This window comes from Hypomesus nipponensis, chromosome 2 (genome assembly GCF_054491055.1).
Source record: "Hypomesus nipponensis isolate SF chromosome 2, ASM5449105v1, whole genome shotgun sequence".
In the NCBI taxonomy this organism is placed as follows: Eukaryota; Metazoa; Chordata; class Actinopteri; order Osmeriformes; family Osmeridae; genus Hypomesus; species Hypomesus nipponensis.
This window is the reverse complement of record NC_140362.1, coordinates 21,552,931-21,570,053: the sequence shown is the minus strand read 5'-3', so window position 1 is coordinate 21,570,053 and position 17,123 is coordinate 21,552,931. Positions and strand designations below refer to the sequence as shown.

Here is a 17,123-nt window from a genome sequence, read left to right as displayed (position 1 = left end):
ACAATAGGGTTAAATAAAGAATCTTTATATATGTTTTCGACCTACAGAGAAGCAGTACACCTACAGAAAACCGGAACTTGTTGTGGTCTGTACAGAAACACATTGGTTAGGAGTTTAAACAGTTACAGTTTTTTAATCCAGTCCAGGTTTCGTCCTTTAGCTTCACTCGGGTGGTTCGGAACATCCGGCATGTTGCCGTCGTCTCGAACAGGAACTGGATAGAAGAAAAAACAGCGTATTTTAAGCACGGCGGTTCAGGGGGGTCCCCCCCTCTGAAAATGTTTTACGTTTAGTTATGAATATGATTACATTGATGATCATTTTGGACAGCGTGCGTGATCGCCTTTCGTAGCACATTTATATTTTTTATATATGTTTATATCAATAATTTACAAATATTGGGAGGGGATGTGTCCCCCCAAATATATATTATAATTCTGAATCCCGATGCTGAGTGAATTCTCAGATTTAGTTTATCGTTGACATCTTTATTCAGTAGGCTACTACAATACACGGGACCCAGTATTTACACTTATTCAGTACATGCCAGGTTCACTAGCTGTGGCTGAGAATGAGTTAAATTGTACCTGGGTAGTTGAAGGGAACAGCTGAATTCAACATTGCACTATATTTCGTGAAGGGACTGATGATTGGTACAGCAACAGCTGGAAAGAGACGAGATAATTGAGATTACAGACTGCGTTGCGCATACACCAGTTAATTTAACACAAACTGTTTACCGAGTTCCAACTACTGACCTAGGAGACCAAGCGCGCACGAGACCAACACCACCGGCTCCTTATTCCACGCGTTTTTGAGGAACGCACCAAACGCTGCAATGAAAATGTAAGAAGTAAACAACGGTAGAATACAGTTGTTTATCTAAGCTGCAAACTTTATTTGAACAATCTTATCTAGCATTTTGAGATCACTGTCGGGGAGACAACGTATGTTCTAGGCTCACAAGTCATACCAGCTAACTAGCTCGTACTAGGCCAAGGTCACATCATCTATTGGTGGACATACAAAATCTTGATTGTGCTGTATACTTGATTATACCGTTTTATACCCTAGAACTATTCAATACAAGTGGCTAAATTGATGCCGTAAATCGACAATTCGCTGCCTGCTTGAAACGAAGAAAGACAAATTTCACCAACCAGCCATGTTGTCCTCTGTAGTCTGTTGTGGATTGGAATCATGGGAAGTGTAGTTGAGTTATAAAATGACGCATTTATTTTGCGCCTGTCACGACCAAAAAAATGGACCGTTGGGGGTGTGAAATTAGAAAAGATCAATGATTCCTTGAGCTTGGCAGCCAATGGATGGGGTAAAGTTCGCACAGTGTTAGTGTCTTAGACGTTCCACATGTACTAGTCATCCATATAATATGTGAAAACTGAGTAGCTTGGAAAGTGTAAAGTCTTTCAGGAGCGTTAATAGCAAACGAACAAGCTAGCTAGCACTAGCTACCTAGTTAGCATAGTAGCTAACGAGTGGATAGCTCTGTTTTGGTACGTTGTTGACTGGGTATCGTGAACGGCCAAAAGGGTAGGTAGTGTGGATTGAATAATCAGTTGGGTACAGTACTTGCTAAAGTATAGCTAGCTCGTACAGTATTCAATTATTGCAGTGACTTGAGTGAAGTCAGCTGACTACTGTCTTTTTTTTTGTGTACCTCTAGTGTAGCCAACTGGCTAGCTATCTCTTCTCGGTGTAGTTAGCTACGAGACATAAATGCCCATGGAAACCTTGACTGTTGTGGCTCGTCAACCATACAATTAGCATAGACACCAATAATGCTTTGGATATTTTCAACGCTACTATCCGCATCACTCATGACTGAAAATAAAACCCGTCCTGAGTGAAAAATAGAATACCAATGATTCTTGATCTTGGCGTCAGTAAGTGACGTCAGGCACATGCCTTTCAGTCGCCGACTTCATTTCCCATTTTGTGCTCTTCTATTTTCAGATGATGGAGGATTTTTCTGGACTGGCCTTGCCTCCTCTTTTTGGGGGCCACATTCTTGAAGCAGAGTTGCAACCCGGTGGCGTTGAGTTGGGTCCTGGGGAGGTAAATGTAATGGCATGGGTTTATATAGTAGAAACATGATTATTGGGAAAGGATAACTCCTTATATCAGTTGTCAACTTTGTATTCAGAATGACAGCTTCAGTTGAATCTTAACTTTCCACATTCCCAGAAGTTAACCTACATTAACCTCAGTGACCTGTTAACTAGTTTGTTTGTATAATTGTAGTGTTGTTATCTGCTAAGTAGTAATATCATTATCACTAGGTAGAACTGGGCCCAGGAGGCAGTGAACTGCTTGAAGGGGGGGCGTCGGGACCTGGGCAGGAGGAGGAAGAAGAGAGGAGAGAACTCAATAAAAGAAAATGTCTGGCACTGAGCAGGTGGTGTAAAGAAGTCGAACAGGTCAGTGACAGTTTTTCGTACACAGGATGGTGTTTCGTATTCCCAGTCCACATTACGTATCACGATGGATTATAACTTGACGCTTCCATAGGTGAATGAGAAACTGTTGGGTCGGCTTCACCAGGTTCAAGCTCTAACGCGCCGCATGAAGAAAGAGAGAAGGTAAAAATGAGGTTGGGTTAGATTTTGATTGCGGCGTTGTTCCTTGCTCATGATATAACACAATTCCCATCTGCAGGTTTCTAATGAAGACACTGGATGCCCATGGAGATGGCTACAGGCATTCTCAGCTCACGATAGTGCTTGAGGTATTCATTATCAAAAGCCTGTATCTATGTAAATAGGACTCTTGCCTTTCTAACTCTATGCACAAGAAAGACAAACACATTTTTAAAATATTTTTTTATTATGTGTTGCTGCTATCAGGATGAGTCTAGTTCCCATTTAGACTCTGTGGCTACAGCTGAAGATGAAAGGTTGAATGGCATTCCTGGCTCCTCGCCGCCCCCTGTTGCTCACCAACACACAGGACCCAGAAAGAAAAGGCATCGAGTTCCAAAACTGGAGAGGGAAAGAGACCCACAGGTAGGTAAAGTATATCAAATTGAACCGCAGGAAGAACTCCTCACTGCTTTTGTTTGTTTTATTCCGCCATGACGGAGGTGGTTGTGAAGGAGCACCTGTGTCAGGACGCAGTGGTCAATTAGTCGATATACTATGGGGGTCAGATGGCTGAGTGGTTAGGGAATCGGGCTTTTAATCAGAAGGTTGCCGGTTCGAATCCTGCCGTGCAATTACGTTGTGTCCTTGGGCAAGGCACTTCACCCTACTTACCCCTCGAATGTCCCTTTACTTACTGTAAGTCGCTCTGGATAAGAGCGTCCACTAAATGAATACATGTAAATGTACTATTATGGAAGGAATCACAAGGCTGACTTGAAGGCATGTTCAGCCTCTGTTTTGTTTTGACACTCGCTCCTCTCCACAGACTGAAGCAGATATGTCCCAGTTGGCTGAGGCACAGTTTGGTGAATTTCCCAGCCCAACTTCTCTGTCTCACTGACCAAGGTCATAGCCAACTGTCAGGACATGTGGTGCAGAAATCAGATGCTTGGACTGCCAGCTGAATGGACATGGTGTCGAGGACACAAACTGGGGATTGAGTTAATACTCCTGGGCGTTCCTGTCATATGGAAACCTTTCTGCACTTTCCTGGTTTCATTCAGGATTTGAGTGTTATGCTCTTCTTGATTAGGACACATCTCACAGCAGTGCAGAGGAGTCTGTAAGGCCTGAATGCACACTGTTGGTTACTGGTCTAAAATTATCATGGTCAAAGTTGAAATGACTGATGTAGTCAGATTTATGCAGATGTATTGAATGTTGGAGACTGTTTTTTTTGTTTGTTTTTTTTACAATAAAAGATTACATTTTGAAGGTTATTTTGATTGATAGGCCAAATTAACTATTGAATATTACTATGATGCATTAACTGTTGTGTGAATTGTCTTCATCTGACCTACAGTCGGTGTGTTCATGCTATTGTTTTTAATGTTGCGCTGTCTGAAATGTATGTTCTGCATTGATTCGTCAATCCTAATTTATCGCTAACTGATAAGCCAATCACTGGAATTTTGACTTGCGGAAGTTGAAACTGTCCAATCTTAGATCGAAGGTAAGATTTAGGGAGGAATCTAAATTTGGGGGTGGGATTTAGCTGCCGTCCATCTTTAGAGTACAGTCAGATTGGCGAAAAGAAAACAAAAAATTGGAAGTAAAGAAGACTTTGGGGAATTTGTTCTGATTATATTTGAAAAAGACAAACGAAAAGCCCTAACCCTAGGTAAATGTCGGAAACAAGTGTGAATTTAGCTGGTCGGGTTGACCTAGTTTCCCTTATTTTCCTGAAATTCTAGCTAGCAAGCTAGCTATTTTAGCTAAGCTGCGAGCGAGCATTGTCAATACAGTAGCTAGCAAACAAGCTACAAATTGTTAGCACTCAGCTAGTTTCAAAAAAACAACATAAAACGATAACGATACGACATTAATATGACTTCATTCTTTTAATCTTATGCATATGCATGCAATTAGTTAATAGCATTGAAAATGAGTTGGCTATCTAAACTAGCTTGCAAGATAGCCAGTTAGCTAACGAGCATGTCACGTTAGCGTGTGATAGCAAACAAGCTTCAATGGGGTAAACGTCGCTTACATCGGATACATTTTCCTTATCTTGAAATGGCCAAATTATAGCTAGCATCACATAACAGACTGGTTGTTTGAAGTTGTTATTGTAGCTAGCTATTAGTAGTTGAAGAGGGATTACTCAGATTATTATATATCGTCAGCTGGTCAAGTTCATTGTTTCTTTGTGCACATTGTGCTGTTTTTGGTAATGTGATGTTTCTCCCTCTCTCTGTCAGACGGAATGAGGACATCGTCGTAGTTAAAGCCATGGCTGATAAGAGAAAACTTCAAGGTATGTTCTTTGACAAGCCGTAATGGATGTGAACATTGACTTCACCGCTCACCCCACTTTTGACATCACCTACTTATACCATACCTGTACCTGGCAATATTGATACGTGTGCTGAACTGTGAAGTTGGACCTTTCTCAAATAACATGTTCTGAAACATTATCCCACATTCAGAACCACGTAATGAGCTCAAATGAGGCCCTCTTTCTTCTACCAGGTGAAATCGACAGATGTTTGAAAAAGGTAGCAGAAGGTGTAGAACAATTTGAAGATATTTGGCAAAAGGTAAGGACTACTCAGTCGTACATGCACATGTTATGGGGAAGAGTAACATTATTTGTGTAACATTCCTTTTAATTTTTCAGCTCCACAATGCAGCCAATGCAAATCAGAAGGAAAAATACGAGGCAGACCTAAAAAAAGAAATTAAAAAATTACAAGTAAGCAAACAAACTTGAATTTTGGCCATATTCATTGTGTGTTTTATGTCTGGGCTTAAATGTTAATAGTTGGTGGTGAACGTTCCTTTCTAGCGATTGAGGGATCAGATTAAGACATGGGTGGCCTCAAACGAGATCAAAGACAAAAGACAACTAGTGGAGAATCGCAAACTCATTGAAACGGTAACGATCTAAACCTCAAACCCTTATAAACATTGAAAATGTTTGGTTGTCAGACGATTCATAAATTAGCAAAATAATACAATAATTTAATGTGGGTACATACATAATTTTTTTTTTTAAATTCACATAAGGATTTCTGTTTTTTTTTTCTTATTAGCAAATGGAGCGATTTAAGGTGGTGGAAAGGGAGACGAAAACAAAAGCCTACTCGAAAGAAGGCCTGGGGCTGGCTCAGAAGGTGGACCCTGCCCAGAGGGAGAAGGAGGAGACGGGAACATGGCTGACGGTGAGGTCCCTGCCTAAACCCTCCCCAGGGGAAAGATGCCCCTCACTTCTCGCCTCATCATTCTCTCCTTTCTGCAGAACACGATAGACACTCTAAACATGCAGGTGGACCAGTTTGAGAGTGAGGTGGAGAGCCTGTCAGTACAAACAAGAAAAAAGAAAGGAGACAAAGAGGTCAGTTTCTTTCCGACTTCCAGTCATGCACCTCTGCGTTTGCTCTCTGAGCTCGTTTGAGCTGTATTGTAAAAAAAAAAAAAAGGTTTCCAGAGCAGCTTCAAAACCACCTGTGCCTTTCTCCTTGGCTGTTCCGTAGAAACAGGATCGCATTGAGGAGCTCAAGCGCTTGATCGAAAGGCACAGGTACCACATCCGCATGCTGGAGACCATCCTACGCATGCTGGACAACGACTCAGTCCAGGTGGACTCCATCCAGAAGATCAAGGACGATGTGGAGTACTATATCGACTCTTCCCAAGACCCCGACTTTGAGGAGAACGAATTCCTGTATGACGACCTGGACCTGGACGATATACGTAAGTGGACGAGCCCTCTGCTGTGACTGCTGGTTCGAGCTGGATGATCAGTTTCAACAAGCGGGCTACAGTGCGATGGTGTGTCTCTGTGGTGACTGGATTCTTCTCTCCGTCCTGATCTTCTCCAGCTCTAGTGGCCACGTCTCCATCGGGCCAGGGCACCATCGAGGACGAGATGTTCCTCCACTCCAGCAGCACTCCCACCTCCACCACCTCCTCCTCCCCCATCCCTCCCTCTCCGGCCACCTGCACAGCCGTAAGCACACCTGCCCCTCAGACCTTTTGGCTGGGTTTAGTCTTTAGAACGCACTCTCTCTTCAGCCTGGATGTTAACGTACTGTGTGCCTTTTGTGTAGGAGAACTCGGAGGACGATAAAAAGAGGGGGAGGTCGACAGACAGCGAAGTCTGTCAGGTGAGCTTCTGACCCGCCCTGTTTGTGGGCCTTCTGTTGTTGAACTGTCCAAGTGTAACTTTAAACCAGAGTATGTGGTCTGTGTGGGCTTGACTGTCTCGTGCTGTGTCTATGTCAACAGTCTCCCGTGAAGAACGGCACCCCCTCCTTGTTATCATCCTTCTCCTCGTCGGGCACCTCCGGTTCCTCCTCTTCCTCCTCTTCTCTGGTGTCCATGGCTACTGTCGTCGGGGGGATTCCTGTCGTTCCCACGGGCAACAGTCTAATAGGGAGTTTCAGCAGCGCCGTGCAACAGCATCAGCACCAACCTCCACCGCAACTTCCGCCCCAGCAGCCAAGCCAACCACAACTACCACCGCCACCTCAAACAAAACCTTCTCTCCCCCCCAACAACACCCCCAGCCCCCCCAGCCACCCCCTGCTCTCCGCCTCCACTGCCCCCTCTCTTTCCACACCCAGCATACCAATTTCAGCTGCTCCAAACCCCCAATTGCTGGCCTCCTCTGGGCCTAGCCCCGCCTCCAGCCTGGGTCTAGGGTTGGGACTTGGTCTGAGTAAAGGTGGCATGACGGGGACCAGCAGCGCCAACCAAATGTCTGGTCTGGGTCTGAGCGGCATGTCTCCCCTCAGCACGATGGCAGGGCTCCTGTCTGGCTCCACGCCCACCCCCTACGCCCAGGCTGCTGTGGGAGGCCTGGGTCTGAGCAGCAGCCAGTCCAGCGTGTCCGTGGAGAGCAGCGTCTCCATCCCCACCTCCGGCTCCAGTGGAGTCACCACCAACGGGGCTGGTGGGGGGCTAGGGCTCCTGGGGTCCAGCCCCGCCCACAGCACTCTAACCGGAGGCATCCTGGGGCTGGTGTCTGGGCAGAATGTTGCCCCTGGGCCCCCTCAGATGCCCCCCAGCCCTGTCAGTGGGGTGCCAGGAGGGGCGGTGGGCATGATGGGGGGTAACGGAGGAAGTGTCGGGGCAATCGGGGGAGGAGTCGGGACTAACGCAACCCCCGCCAGACCACCCAGTGGCCTGAAGCAGAATGGAAGCACAAGTATGATGCAAGTTCATGTAGATAATGTGTTCGGTAGACGCCTGACTTCTTCAGTTAAGTGACCTTGTTGTGCTCTCGTCTCCTAGGTTACAGTGCTATAGTGGCGGAAAACGCAGCAGAATCGGGCCTAAGCACGCCCAGCCAATCACAAAGCAGCCAGCCCTCATCCCTAACCTCCTCCGCCAGTCAGCCGTGAGTGGCGCTTCGTAGCATTCCATCACATTGTTTTTTTTGTATTTCTTCTTCAAACTCTCTTCCCCCTCGATCCTCCACAGAATGGACAACGGCCCCAGCCTGATCAGTTCCATCACCCTGCCTCCCAGTTCCCCGTCCCCCTCGTTTTCAGACGGCAACCCTGGAGGATCCAGCCTGCTCAACGGGCCCCACTCCTACACGCAGGCGTCTGAAGGCCTCAAGGTGAGGGGAGGCTGGGGGGGAGGATGGTCTGGATGTGGAGAGAGAGGGGAAGGCCAGTGAAGGGTTAAATTCTGCCTCGTCTCCTCAGCCTGGTTAGTTAATTGGCTGGTGGTTGCGATTGGCCAGAGAGTCTCCTCACCTGGTGTCAATCAGGGAGAGGTAGAAAGGAGAGAGAGCAGTAGGGGAAACTGCTGGGAGGACAGGATAGATCCAGGCAAACCAGAAGGTACTCAGCCAGGCTGACAGATGAAGGTTTGAGCTTTATACTTTTGACCTGCCTTTTTCTACCAGTGACCTTGAACTTGATGGACTTCTGTCTGTCACATAGGAGAGGTTCTGAAAGATAGAACCGGGTACTGCCAGACAGACAGACGTGTTGTGTAATGTTGGGAGAACTCTGGAACCACCACGGCAGCCATTTTGACCCGTTAGGAAAGATTTGTCCCTCCGCGCTTGCACCATGCAGGGCCCTGCATTCAGATGCAGCAACAAGCAACTCTCTGGCGACGTAAACACACAGGCAGGCATGAATGATGTGTCAGTGTAATGCGGGCTGTGATGACATTGTGATGACTGTAGGATAACCTGTAGAGGCTGCCCTCTATGTTCAGCTTCCCACAGATCTCCGTCACATTCTCATGGAGACCAGGGTGTCGGTGCAGGCTGCTGAGGCTCCAGGGGCCGTGGGTACAACCACTAACACAAGAAAGAGAAAGCAGTGTCAGGTACACACACACCGTTATCTGATCCTGAACATGTTCACACACTGACTTAAGCCTCCTCCCCTCACACACACACAAATCACTTAACACCTATGACTTACAAGTACATCTACTTTTTAAATGTTATTTTTCTTAAATCTGTCATGTCCATAACCTTTGACATACCCGACACACAAAAGCACACACCAAACTGACACAGTGGATAGCATGACTATGCTAGTTTGAGGATGTGTTTTGTTTGGAGGATGTGTATGGTTGTGGTTGCACACCGTCCATGCTAGGTGAGTTCCCCCAGTGGGGGCTCAGTCACTGGCTAGCCGTGGGGGTTCTAGCTGGGGACAGGAGTGTGCGCCTTCGGAGTAGAAACGCCAATCAAGGATGCGGAATCTCTCTTTTGGGAGATAAGTAGAGAGATGTTGGCCTGTCTTTCTCATCATGTTAAATCAGTTATTTTTTAACCATCGATTTCTCTCTTGTTTCCCACTGCTTTCCCTCCCTCCTCCTCCTCCTCCCTCTCTTCCTCCTGCCTCCCCCCCTCCACCTCCTCCTGCCTCCCCCCCCCTCCTCCTCCCTCTCTTCCTCCTGCCTCCCCCCCCCCTCCTCCCTCTCTTCCTCCTGCCTCCCCCTCCTCCTCCTCCTCCCTCTCTTCCTCCTGCCCCCCCCCCCTCCTCCTCCCTCTCTTCCTCCTGCCTCCCCTCCCACCAGGCTCCGGAGCCTCTGAGCTCTCTGAAGGCCATGGCTGAGAGGGCTGCTCTGGGGTCAGGTCTGGACGGAGACATCCCCAACCTGCACCTGACGGACAGAGGTCAGAACACACCAGACGGACGTTTCTGCTTTCATTATTTGTTTCAGAACTGTCCAGGTTTTGTGCAGTTAGACATTTATTTTACCCTCTTTCTCTCTCTCTTATATTCTCTCTCTCTCATATTCCCCATCTCTGTCTCTCTCTCTTATATTCTCACACACACACCCATTCCCTTCTCCCTGTAATACTCTCTCTCCCGTTCCCTTCTTCCTGGTCCTCAGACATCTTCTCCAGCTCTTCGGCTGCTCCTGGGGCTCCTACGCCCGCCCAGCCCTCGCTGTCCGAGGTGAGCATCCCCCCCTCCCTGGGGGTGTGTCCTCTGGGGCCCACGCCTCTCTCCAAAGACCAGGTGTACCAGCAGGCCATGCAGGAGTCAGCCTGGACACACATGCCACACCCCTCCGACTCCGAGAGGATCAGGTGAGAACTGACAACTTCTGACCTGTCATTTCACGTTAACACTGGTTTCCTTTGAAAAATGTAAAAATCCTTTTTTTGGTGGGTAAATATCTGATGCATGTAGTGGTTAACAAGTGTGTGTGTGTATAAGATTGAGGTTCTAACCCTGTGTGTGTGTGTGTGTGTGTGTGTGTGTGTGTTTTACAGACAATACCTGATGAGGAACCCTTGTCCCACACTGCCCTTCCACCATCAGATGCCCCCCCACCACTCTGACTCCATAGAGTTTTACCAGAGACTGTCAACAGAAACTCTCTTCTTCATCTTCTACTACCTGGAGGTAACACACATACACACGTCTGGGCTACAGCCAGAGGTTGGCCCTCTACCCCTCTCCTAACTGGTCCTCCCTTGCTGTTTCTCTCAGGGCACCAAGGCTCAGTATCTGTCTGCCAAGGCTCTGAAGAAGCAGTCGTGGAGGTTCCACACCAAGTACATGATGTGGTTTCAGAGACACGAGGAACCCAAGACCATCACAGACGAGTTTGAGCAGGTACAGCAGCTGAAGCACCGGTACCTTCACCACCCTGGCCCCGCAGGACACGGCACCTGGCTGGCTGAGGGGGTTTCAGAAGCTAGCGACGCAGATGAACTCTTCTGCGTCTCTGGATCAGGTCTGTGTGTGGGCCTGCCAGCTCAATCGGTGATTCACCTGATTCTATTCTTCTTTCTTTTAGGGCACTTACATCTACTTTGACTATGAGAAATGGGGCCAGAGAAAGAAAGAAGGGTTTACCTTTGAGTACAGGTACCTGGAAGATCGAGACCTTCAGTGACGGACGGACAGAGAGCCAAGCCAGAAACACGTGCTGCTGTTGACATTCCGAGACTGAACTCCAAACTGTGGATAGAGATTGTGATGTGTAGTAGAGCCCTTCTCCTGCTGTGGAGACAGGACTGTATAGGCTGCTTCTGAAAGGATACCACCTTCCCCCATATAGCACCCTACTCATGACCGCAACCAACAGGGGTCAGGTAGTCACCTACATGGGGAAATGGGGTGTCGTTCAAGATATGCGTTTGTGCCTGTCCGTGTGACCACTCCGTATATGGCATTAAGAAAAGCCCACCCCATGCATGTTCCTCATGTTATGTTTCGTTTTATTTTTCCGTTTCAACGAGAATCTCCTGTTCCACCTACCCAACTGGAAGTCATTGACTAAAACACAAACATTGGATTCGGTTAAAGAAATTGCCCATCTGGTTTTTACCTGTTATTCGGGGTTTAGAATAGGGAAGTACAGTGTACATTAGACATGGTGTGTAGGCTTCTTATAAGACCCTATGATGCCTGTTGAACATGGTCACTGTTAGACATAGTGATGGATTATCAATAGTTTGATTGATAATGTCTTGGTCGTTTAACACTGAGAATGACCACAGGGCCTGTCCTTGGGCCTGGGAAAGACGGTCCTTATTGGACATGGATTAAATTGCTATGCAATTGAATTGGTGTCTGCCTCCCTCTCTTTACAAATAATGTTTTTAAGTTTAACTGTAAAAGAAAACGCATCATTTTTGGGGCATTCATTATGTTTGTGATATAAACTAATAAAGAGTCTGAACAAAGTATTAAAGTTTTTTTTTGACGCAAGTCTTGAATAATGTTTGAATTTTGAGCAGCTTTAATTGCCCTTTTGAAATAGTACGTCAGAAATGGCGGGAATTGGTTCCTAACTCTGCCTGAAAGGCTGTGTCCAGTCAATCATCTTTTAGTACAACCGGACAAACTACTGTAACTTTTCTGAATCCATAAAAATCACCAGTCAACTTCTCATTTCATTCAGTTTGTTTTGGTTGCAGTAGTCTTCACCCCCTCATTTGTTCTATTTCACACCGGTTATTTCAATGAAGAATAAACATGAGATGTCTGTGATGGGATGTATTCTGGGTCCATTAGGTGTTCCGACTCATGTCACAAATCTGGACAAACAGAACCCACTGTGGACGTGCGGCTAATTGAACCAGTTTGGGAACGTTATTGTTGTGTTTCAGGAACATTTGTCATGTCTCTCCACTGATGTAGCTCCTGTCTTCACTAGCCTGGGGAACTTGTACCACGTCTGCATGTTACTAGTTTTTCTGAAGGCTAGAGTTATCGAAAGGAAACCAGCGCAATGTTCTGAGAAATGCCTTTTATAAATTCTATTTTTAGGCTTTTGAGGAAAGGATGGTCAGATGACAAATGTGAATTTCACAATAAATATTTACAGATTTTCTCTTATTCAATTGTCAAGGTTCTGCATGGGAGATGTCAATGTGGCATTGCAAACAGGATTGTAAAATTTCAATAAAATACTTTTCAGAAATTATAAATCTAACATGGTCTTGTCATAATTTAAAGGTTGAATGAAATGTACGTATGTTGTCCTTTGGCATTTAGTTGTGTCATAAGGGCAACTACACAGTCTTGTAGAAAGTAGCTTTGCAGAAAACCTCTGTGGCTCAGGAGGTAAGCATGTGTACCATCGAGTCTACTGCCAAACACAGTCCTCCTGGTTCAAATCTCGCTCAAAACCAATTGATAATTCATTTTACTGATATCAGCTAAGTAATATATATGTTACCTATGAAATTAAGACCTCGGATGAAAATCTGGACATTTTAAGGCCTTAAAGTTCAGACTTTTAGACTCCCCGCAGGAACCCTGTTAATTCTGGCAAGAAACCAAAGATGCATATTAAAGAAAATAAAGTTAGACAATTTCCATTAATCACCATGTATTCAGAGACAAGGTAAGAAGTTGTTTTATTTTATTAAAATGGAACAAATATGCAAGTTGAACTTAATTCAAACACAAATATAGAACCTTAAAAAAAATATTGTATCAGTTTCAACGATCTTACTCACGGCATGTGTAACTTTCGAATACATCTTTCAGATAAGTACTCAAAATCACCAACATATGTTTGTAGGTTGTTACAGCTGTTACATAGTGTGCCCTCTTCACATCTTCACCTCGCTCTCTCCTCCCTCCTTCTTGACCTTCAGGAACTCTGCCATGTTGGAAAAATATTTCTGATTGGCCTCGGCCACCTTCTTCTCTGCTGCCTGGGGGTTCACGATCTCCAGCCCCTGAAGGAGAGAACGCAGGGGTGAAAAGAAGGACGTAACAAACCATGGTGGCTTCCAAAGCTGAGTGCCAGCTGATGGTAGGGTGGCGTTGGTGCAGGAAGTGACATCATGGAAAGGGAGGATACCTGTAGAGGAGTGAAAGCCACACTGGAGCTGGTTCCTGAGGAGCGGTCTCTGACCGTGGACTTCCCTCCGTATGTCATGCTCTGTTTCTGCAGCGTTCTCTGCAAAACCAAACACACACACACCACAGTTAGAGTAGAATACACTGAACTTTGATGTGTATTGACGTTTCCACGTGTTGTATGTACTGTCATGGTGTATGGTGGGAGTCAGATGGCTGAGCGGTGAGGGAGTCGGGCTAGTAATCAGACGGTTGCCGGATCGATTCCCTGCTGTGCCAAGTGAAGTTGTGTCCTTGGGCAAGGCACTTCACCCTACTTGCCTCGGGGGGAATGTCCCTGTACATGTGTTGTCTGTACTGTCATGGTGTTGTGACAGTTTAAGGCTTGTTTACCTGGAGGGACTTGGATATCCTGGCTTTAGTGGCTTCGTTGACCTGGGCCTGTCGGACACGCCCACTCCCACTCTTCCCAAGCTGCCCCAAGCTGAACCCCAGATCCTCCTGGTACGCATCATCCTCAATCTGCCACACAGACAAGACGGGGTTAAAGATGCCATCTGCATCTCTTAAGACTAAATGACTGGAATCAAGAACCAGCTATACACAGTGTGAACCAGGATACATGCTAGCCATTTTGAAGAGGTAAGGAATCTGTCCTGCTGACCTCTGCGAAAGTCATCCTGTTGGCATGCTTCCTGATCTCAGTCAGACCTAGACGCTCCTTCATCTTACGATACCTTCAGAAATAACAGGACAAAGGAAAGAGTACTTTGTTACTTTCCATCTCTGCATCAGAGAACATACGCTGGCTGTTAACATGTAAACAGGAAATGACCCAGTACCTCCTTCCTCCCCTCTTCTTCCTCTGGCCATCCAGCGGCGCAGGAAGTGGCTTCACTGTCTTCACAGGTGGAGGCTCTTGCCATTTGTCAAACTTCCTCTCAATCTCCTCCTTTAGATCATAGCCCACCTGCAAGAAATCACACGTGAGTACCTCACTAGAGGAGTTGCATTCATCCCCCTCAATGCAGGAAGCATTGAGGGGGTTGACAGGAACAGGGTTGATTTGAATCCCCCCTCCTCCCGTCCTTCTCGACAGCTTCCCGGTCTTACTTTGCCACCGGAGCTCTCGTGGAAGCTGTCCACTCTGGAAGCCAGGGTGCACTTCGCTGCCACCAAACGAGCCGCTTTCCTCCTCAGGTCCTGTACCAATTAAACAGCCATTAGCCTAACGGCAACTGACCAGCTAACGACACAGTTCTGGCAGATTCTAGAGGTTTGGAGTAGGGACGCACATAATTAATCGTGTAACCGACTAAACAAATGTTTACCGGTTAATACTATTGATTAAACGGTATTGCCAATTTAGAAAATAATAATCAACCTCTTCTTAGATTTAAATACATATACACACACTTTTTTTGAGATGGGTCAGACACGTCCATTTTACATTTCTAATCTTGTCAACAGTTATCGGTCAATAATGTTTTTTTTTTTCTTTTCTCTTTAACATGAGCAACTGATGAGCATTCACCGGAGGAAGGGACTGGACGACGTCACAGTGGTAGATGTAGCCTGTGTGGGGAAGCAGAGAGGTGCTGCTGAACCCTGTCAGAGTCCTCCTCTGGGCCCCAAGCAGCATCAGGTTACAGGCCGGCATCTTGGACAGGTTGGTGAGGCCTCCGGCAATACCTTCCAGCCAGACAGGTGACGAGGGTCAGTGACCTTTATCTACCTTCAATTAGGATTACTGTATAGAATGTCTGGTTAGTTGAACGGGTTGCAATCCCTCACCCATGATTTTGGCGGCGGTTGAGGCTCCAACAATGACGGACAGGTTCGGAGCGATGAAGGACATCCTGGACTCCACGTACTCATAGATTCTGTGCTTGGATTGGTTGAGCTCCAGAGCCATGTCGCAAGCCTCCTCCAATCGCTTCAGCTCATCGTCGCCCAGCAACGTCCTGCAAACACCACAAGGTTCTGTGTGATTCATCACTGGAAACACTATTGTGACAGGAACTAATAACAAGACCGGAAGGACATTGTTGGATCTCTACAACACAAATACATGACAGTTGGTTGTCGTACCCCTGTGTGGTTGAGGCTGTGACGCTGACCACCATGATGGTGGCGTTGGTCAGGATCTGCTGCAGTGTCTCATTATTCTTGCACTTGTCCAGGTTATTCCCTAGTTCCTAAGAAGAACAAACACATACTAGATGTCGACAACAGCAGGCTAAGTAATAAAGCACTTTGTCTTTTAATTAATTGTTATACAGAATTTCCTCAGAACCTAAGGGAGTAAAAATAAACTCACCTTCACTGCCCGGACGTAATCCAGAGAGTTGGGCACGAGGGACTCAAGCTCTGGGAACCTTTTGGAGTACTTGTCACGGACAAATTTGTGAATGATGTCTGAAACAAAGACGTATTCCATTTAGTCATTTAGCAGACGCTCTTATCCAGAGTGACTTATGAATGAAAACATATTCCTTAATTTTGGGAATGTTGACATTCTGAAACTTTTTATCAATATTGATTAAGAAGTCAGGATTTTAATAAAAAATGTTTCATTAGCTGGTTATCCGGTCAAATATGCTGGTCTAGGACAAAACTCACTGAGTTCGTTGTCGATCTCAACTGTCAGGTTGTTTGCCGCTACGATCAGTCTGTACTCTGGGTCTGACTCCACTGGACCTGAGACTGAAGAACGAGAGAGGGGGCCGTAAAGGCCTGGAGCTCCCATGCTTTTAGACAGCCAAATACATTAGTCATATAAATATCTCAAACTCACCCTCAGTATTCTTGTTCTGATTCCCCACATATTCTCCAATTTTTTCCATAATCTCTGAAAACTACACACAATCAAACGTGTTACTTTTGAACCATATTGTGAAAGCAAACACTCAACAGGTTAAACCAAATCCATGTTGAGACACAAAGGTGCAAAGACAAACCTGTTTGCTGTTACGCAGTTTTGCAATGGATGCTACGCTTTCCGTTCCACTGTAGTCCACTTCCATCTCCTCAGGGATGTCCTGCAGGCCTCCTTCTGCCTCTCGCTCCGCGGCCTCCACGTCACTCTCCCCCTCTTCAGCCACTGTGTACAAGCCATCCTCACCCTCGTCCCCAGCCTCCTCCAGGTCGGCCAGGAGTTCGTCGGCCAAAGACATCTACAGGGGAAACAGGCGATGCAAAGGTTGAGACCATCAACAAGAGAAAAAAAAGCTTGGGATGTAAAAAAAAAAAAAACTAAAGCATTTGAAGGCCACTTTCTTATCCAGCTAGTTTTTCAGATTCAGAGAAACGACGAAATAATTAATTCAAAATGATGTAATCAACAAGGAAACGTCTCAATTCCATATTTGTCTGTTGTCCATGCACCAACATGCTACTGCTAGACTAAGTAGCTAGCTAACTATCCAAGAGAACTAAGATACATCTACAGAAATACAGCAAGACAAATTAGTAAGCAAGGTAAACAAGATAGATTTTCACATTGAGATTGTTTACCTCGCAAGTTTGAACGCCCTGTCCAAATGGGAGATTTTAAACCTTTAAAGTAAAGAAAAATCAACGTGTGTGATTGTTTGTAGCTGCTCAACGGTGCGCTGTCGTCTGTGGTCGCAGATTAAGTGCGTCATACAGAGGTCAAAAAATGAATTCTGGGAATTGTTGTCCAAAAAAATAGGTATTGTGCATACAT

General features: G+C 46.0%; 4 protein-coding genes across 8 annotated transcripts; 2 read left to right on the top strand and 2 right to left on the bottom strand.

Annotated features, from left to right (window-relative positions):
• Positions 1-9: 9 nt before the first annotated feature.
• On the bottom strand, positions 10-1,299 carry ndufa3 (NADH:ubiquinone oxidoreductase subunit A3). The gene is made up of 4 exons (XM_084668913.1): positions 1,161-1,299; positions 759-833; positions 588-665; positions 10-214 (listed from the first exon to the last, which is right to left on the bottom strand). Exons 1-4 carry the CDS (start codon positions 1,165-1,167, stop codon positions 123-125), a joined length of 252 nt encoding a protein of 83 aa, XP_084525039.1. The 5' UTR covers positions 1,168-1,299; the 3' UTR covers positions 10-122.
• Positions 702-3,880, top strand: tfpt (TCF3 (E2A) fusion partner). Of its 3 annotated transcripts, none has more exons than XM_084668910.1 (7): positions 702-846; positions 1,975-2,076; positions 2,301-2,438; positions 2,530-2,600; positions 2,677-2,746; positions 2,865-3,023; positions 3,427-3,880. In XM_084668910.1, the coding sequence occupies exons 2-7, from the start codon at positions 1,975-1,977 to the stop codon at positions 3,499-3,501; spliced, it is 615 nt and encodes a 204-aa protein (XP_084525036.1). In that variant the 5' UTR covers positions 702-846; the 3' UTR covers positions 3,502-3,880. The 3 variants fall into 3 exon arrangements, with proteins under 3 accessions (XP_084525036.1, XP_084525035.1, XP_084525037.1); XM_084668909.1 differs by lacking the exon at positions 702-846 and adding an exon at positions 1,228-1,330; XM_084668911.1 differs by lacking the exon at positions 702-846 and adding an exon at positions 1,338-1,551.
• An 82-nt stretch (positions 3,881-3,962) lies between these two features.
• cnot3a (CCR4-NOT transcription complex, subunit 3a) lies at positions 3,963-11,784 on the top strand. 3 transcript variants are annotated; one of them, XM_084668896.1, is made up of 19 exons: positions 3,963-4,281; positions 4,862-4,917; positions 5,133-5,200; positions 5,281-5,355; positions 5,449-5,538; positions 5,696-5,824; positions 5,902-5,997; positions 6,137-6,356; positions 6,485-6,612; positions 6,713-6,769; positions 6,891-7,812; positions 7,899-8,004; positions 8,088-8,229; positions 8,841-8,954; positions 9,657-9,756; positions 9,978-10,176; positions 10,363-10,495; positions 10,583-10,708; positions 10,893-11,784. In XM_084668896.1, exons 2-19 carry the CDS (start codon positions 4,893-4,895, stop codon positions 10,989-10,991), a joined length of 2,829 nt encoding a protein of 942 aa, XP_084525022.1. In that variant the 5' UTR covers positions 3,963-4,281; positions 4,862-4,892; the 3' UTR covers positions 10,992-11,784. The 3 variants fall into 3 exon arrangements, with proteins under 3 accessions (XP_084525022.1, XP_084525020.1, XP_084525019.1); XM_084668894.1 differs by having other exon boundaries at positions 5,090-5,200; positions 6,143-6,356; XM_084668893.1 differs by having other exon boundaries at positions 5,090-5,200.
• A 1,162-nt stretch (positions 11,785-12,946) lies between these two features.
• On the bottom strand, positions 12,947-17,073 carry prpf31 (PRP31 pre-mRNA processing factor 31 homolog (yeast)). The gene is made up of 14 exons (XM_084668891.1): positions 16,931-17,073; positions 16,375-16,590; positions 16,212-16,272; positions 16,037-16,120; positions 15,735-15,832; positions 15,506-15,612; positions 15,209-15,378; positions 14,949-15,106; positions 14,528-14,617; positions 14,257-14,384; positions 14,079-14,151; positions 13,808-13,936; positions 13,416-13,514; positions 12,947-13,290 (listed from the first exon to the last, which is right to left on the bottom strand). The coding sequence occupies exons 2-14, from the start codon at positions 16,588-16,590 to the stop codon at positions 13,162-13,164; spliced, it is 1,542 nt and encodes a 513-aa protein (XP_084525017.1). The 5' UTR covers positions 16,931-17,073; the 3' UTR covers positions 12,947-13,161.
• Between the last annotated feature and the right edge of the window lie 50 nt (positions 17,074-17,123).

Excerpts from the sequence above, each read along its gene's own strand:
- tfpt (XM_084668909.1), top strand. Across the intron at positions 2,077-2,300 it reads TTGAGTTGGGTCCTGGGGAG|GTAGAACTGGGCCCAGGAGG; the intron begins GTAAATGTAATG and ends CATTATCACTAG. Across the intron at positions 3,024-3,426 it reads AGAGGGAAAGAGACCCACAG|ACTGAAGCAGATATGTCCCA; the intron begins GTAGGTAAAGTA and ends TCCTCTCCACAG.
- ndufa3 (XM_084668913.1), bottom strand. Across the intron at positions 666-758 it reads GTGCGCGCTTGGTCTCCTAG|CTGTTGCTGTACCAATCATC; the intron begins GTCAGTAGTTGG and ends GTCTCTTTCCAG. Across the intron at positions 215-587 it reads TGTTCCCTTCAACTACCCAG|TTCCTGTTCGAGACGACGGC; the intron begins GTACAATTTAAC and ends TCTTCTATCCAG.
- cnot3a (XM_084668893.1), top strand. The coding sequence starts at position 5,099 with ATGAGCTCAAATGAGGCCCTCTTTCTTCTACCAGGTGAAATCGACAGA. Across the intron at positions 6,357-6,484 it reads CCTGGACCTGGACGATATAC|CTCTAGTGGCCACGTCTCCA; the intron begins GTAAGTGGACGA and ends GATCTTCTCCAG. Across the intron at positions 10,709-10,892 it reads TCACAGACGAGTTTGAGCAG|GGCACTTACATCTACTTTGA; the intron begins GTACAGCAGCTG and ends TCTTTCTTTTAG.
- prpf31 (XM_084668891.1), bottom strand. The coding sequence starts at position 16,590 with ATGTCTTTGGCCGACGAACTCCTGGCCGACCTGGAGGAGGCTGGGGAC. Across the intron at positions 14,385-14,527 it reads ACGAGAGCTCCGGTGGCAAA|GTGGGCTATGATCTAAAGGA; the intron begins GTAAGACCGGGA and ends GATTTCTTGCAG. Across the intron at positions 14,152-14,256 it reads AAGAAGAGGGGAGGAAGGAG|GTATCGTAAGATGAAGGAGC; the intron begins GTACTGGGTCAT and ends TTATTTCTGAAG.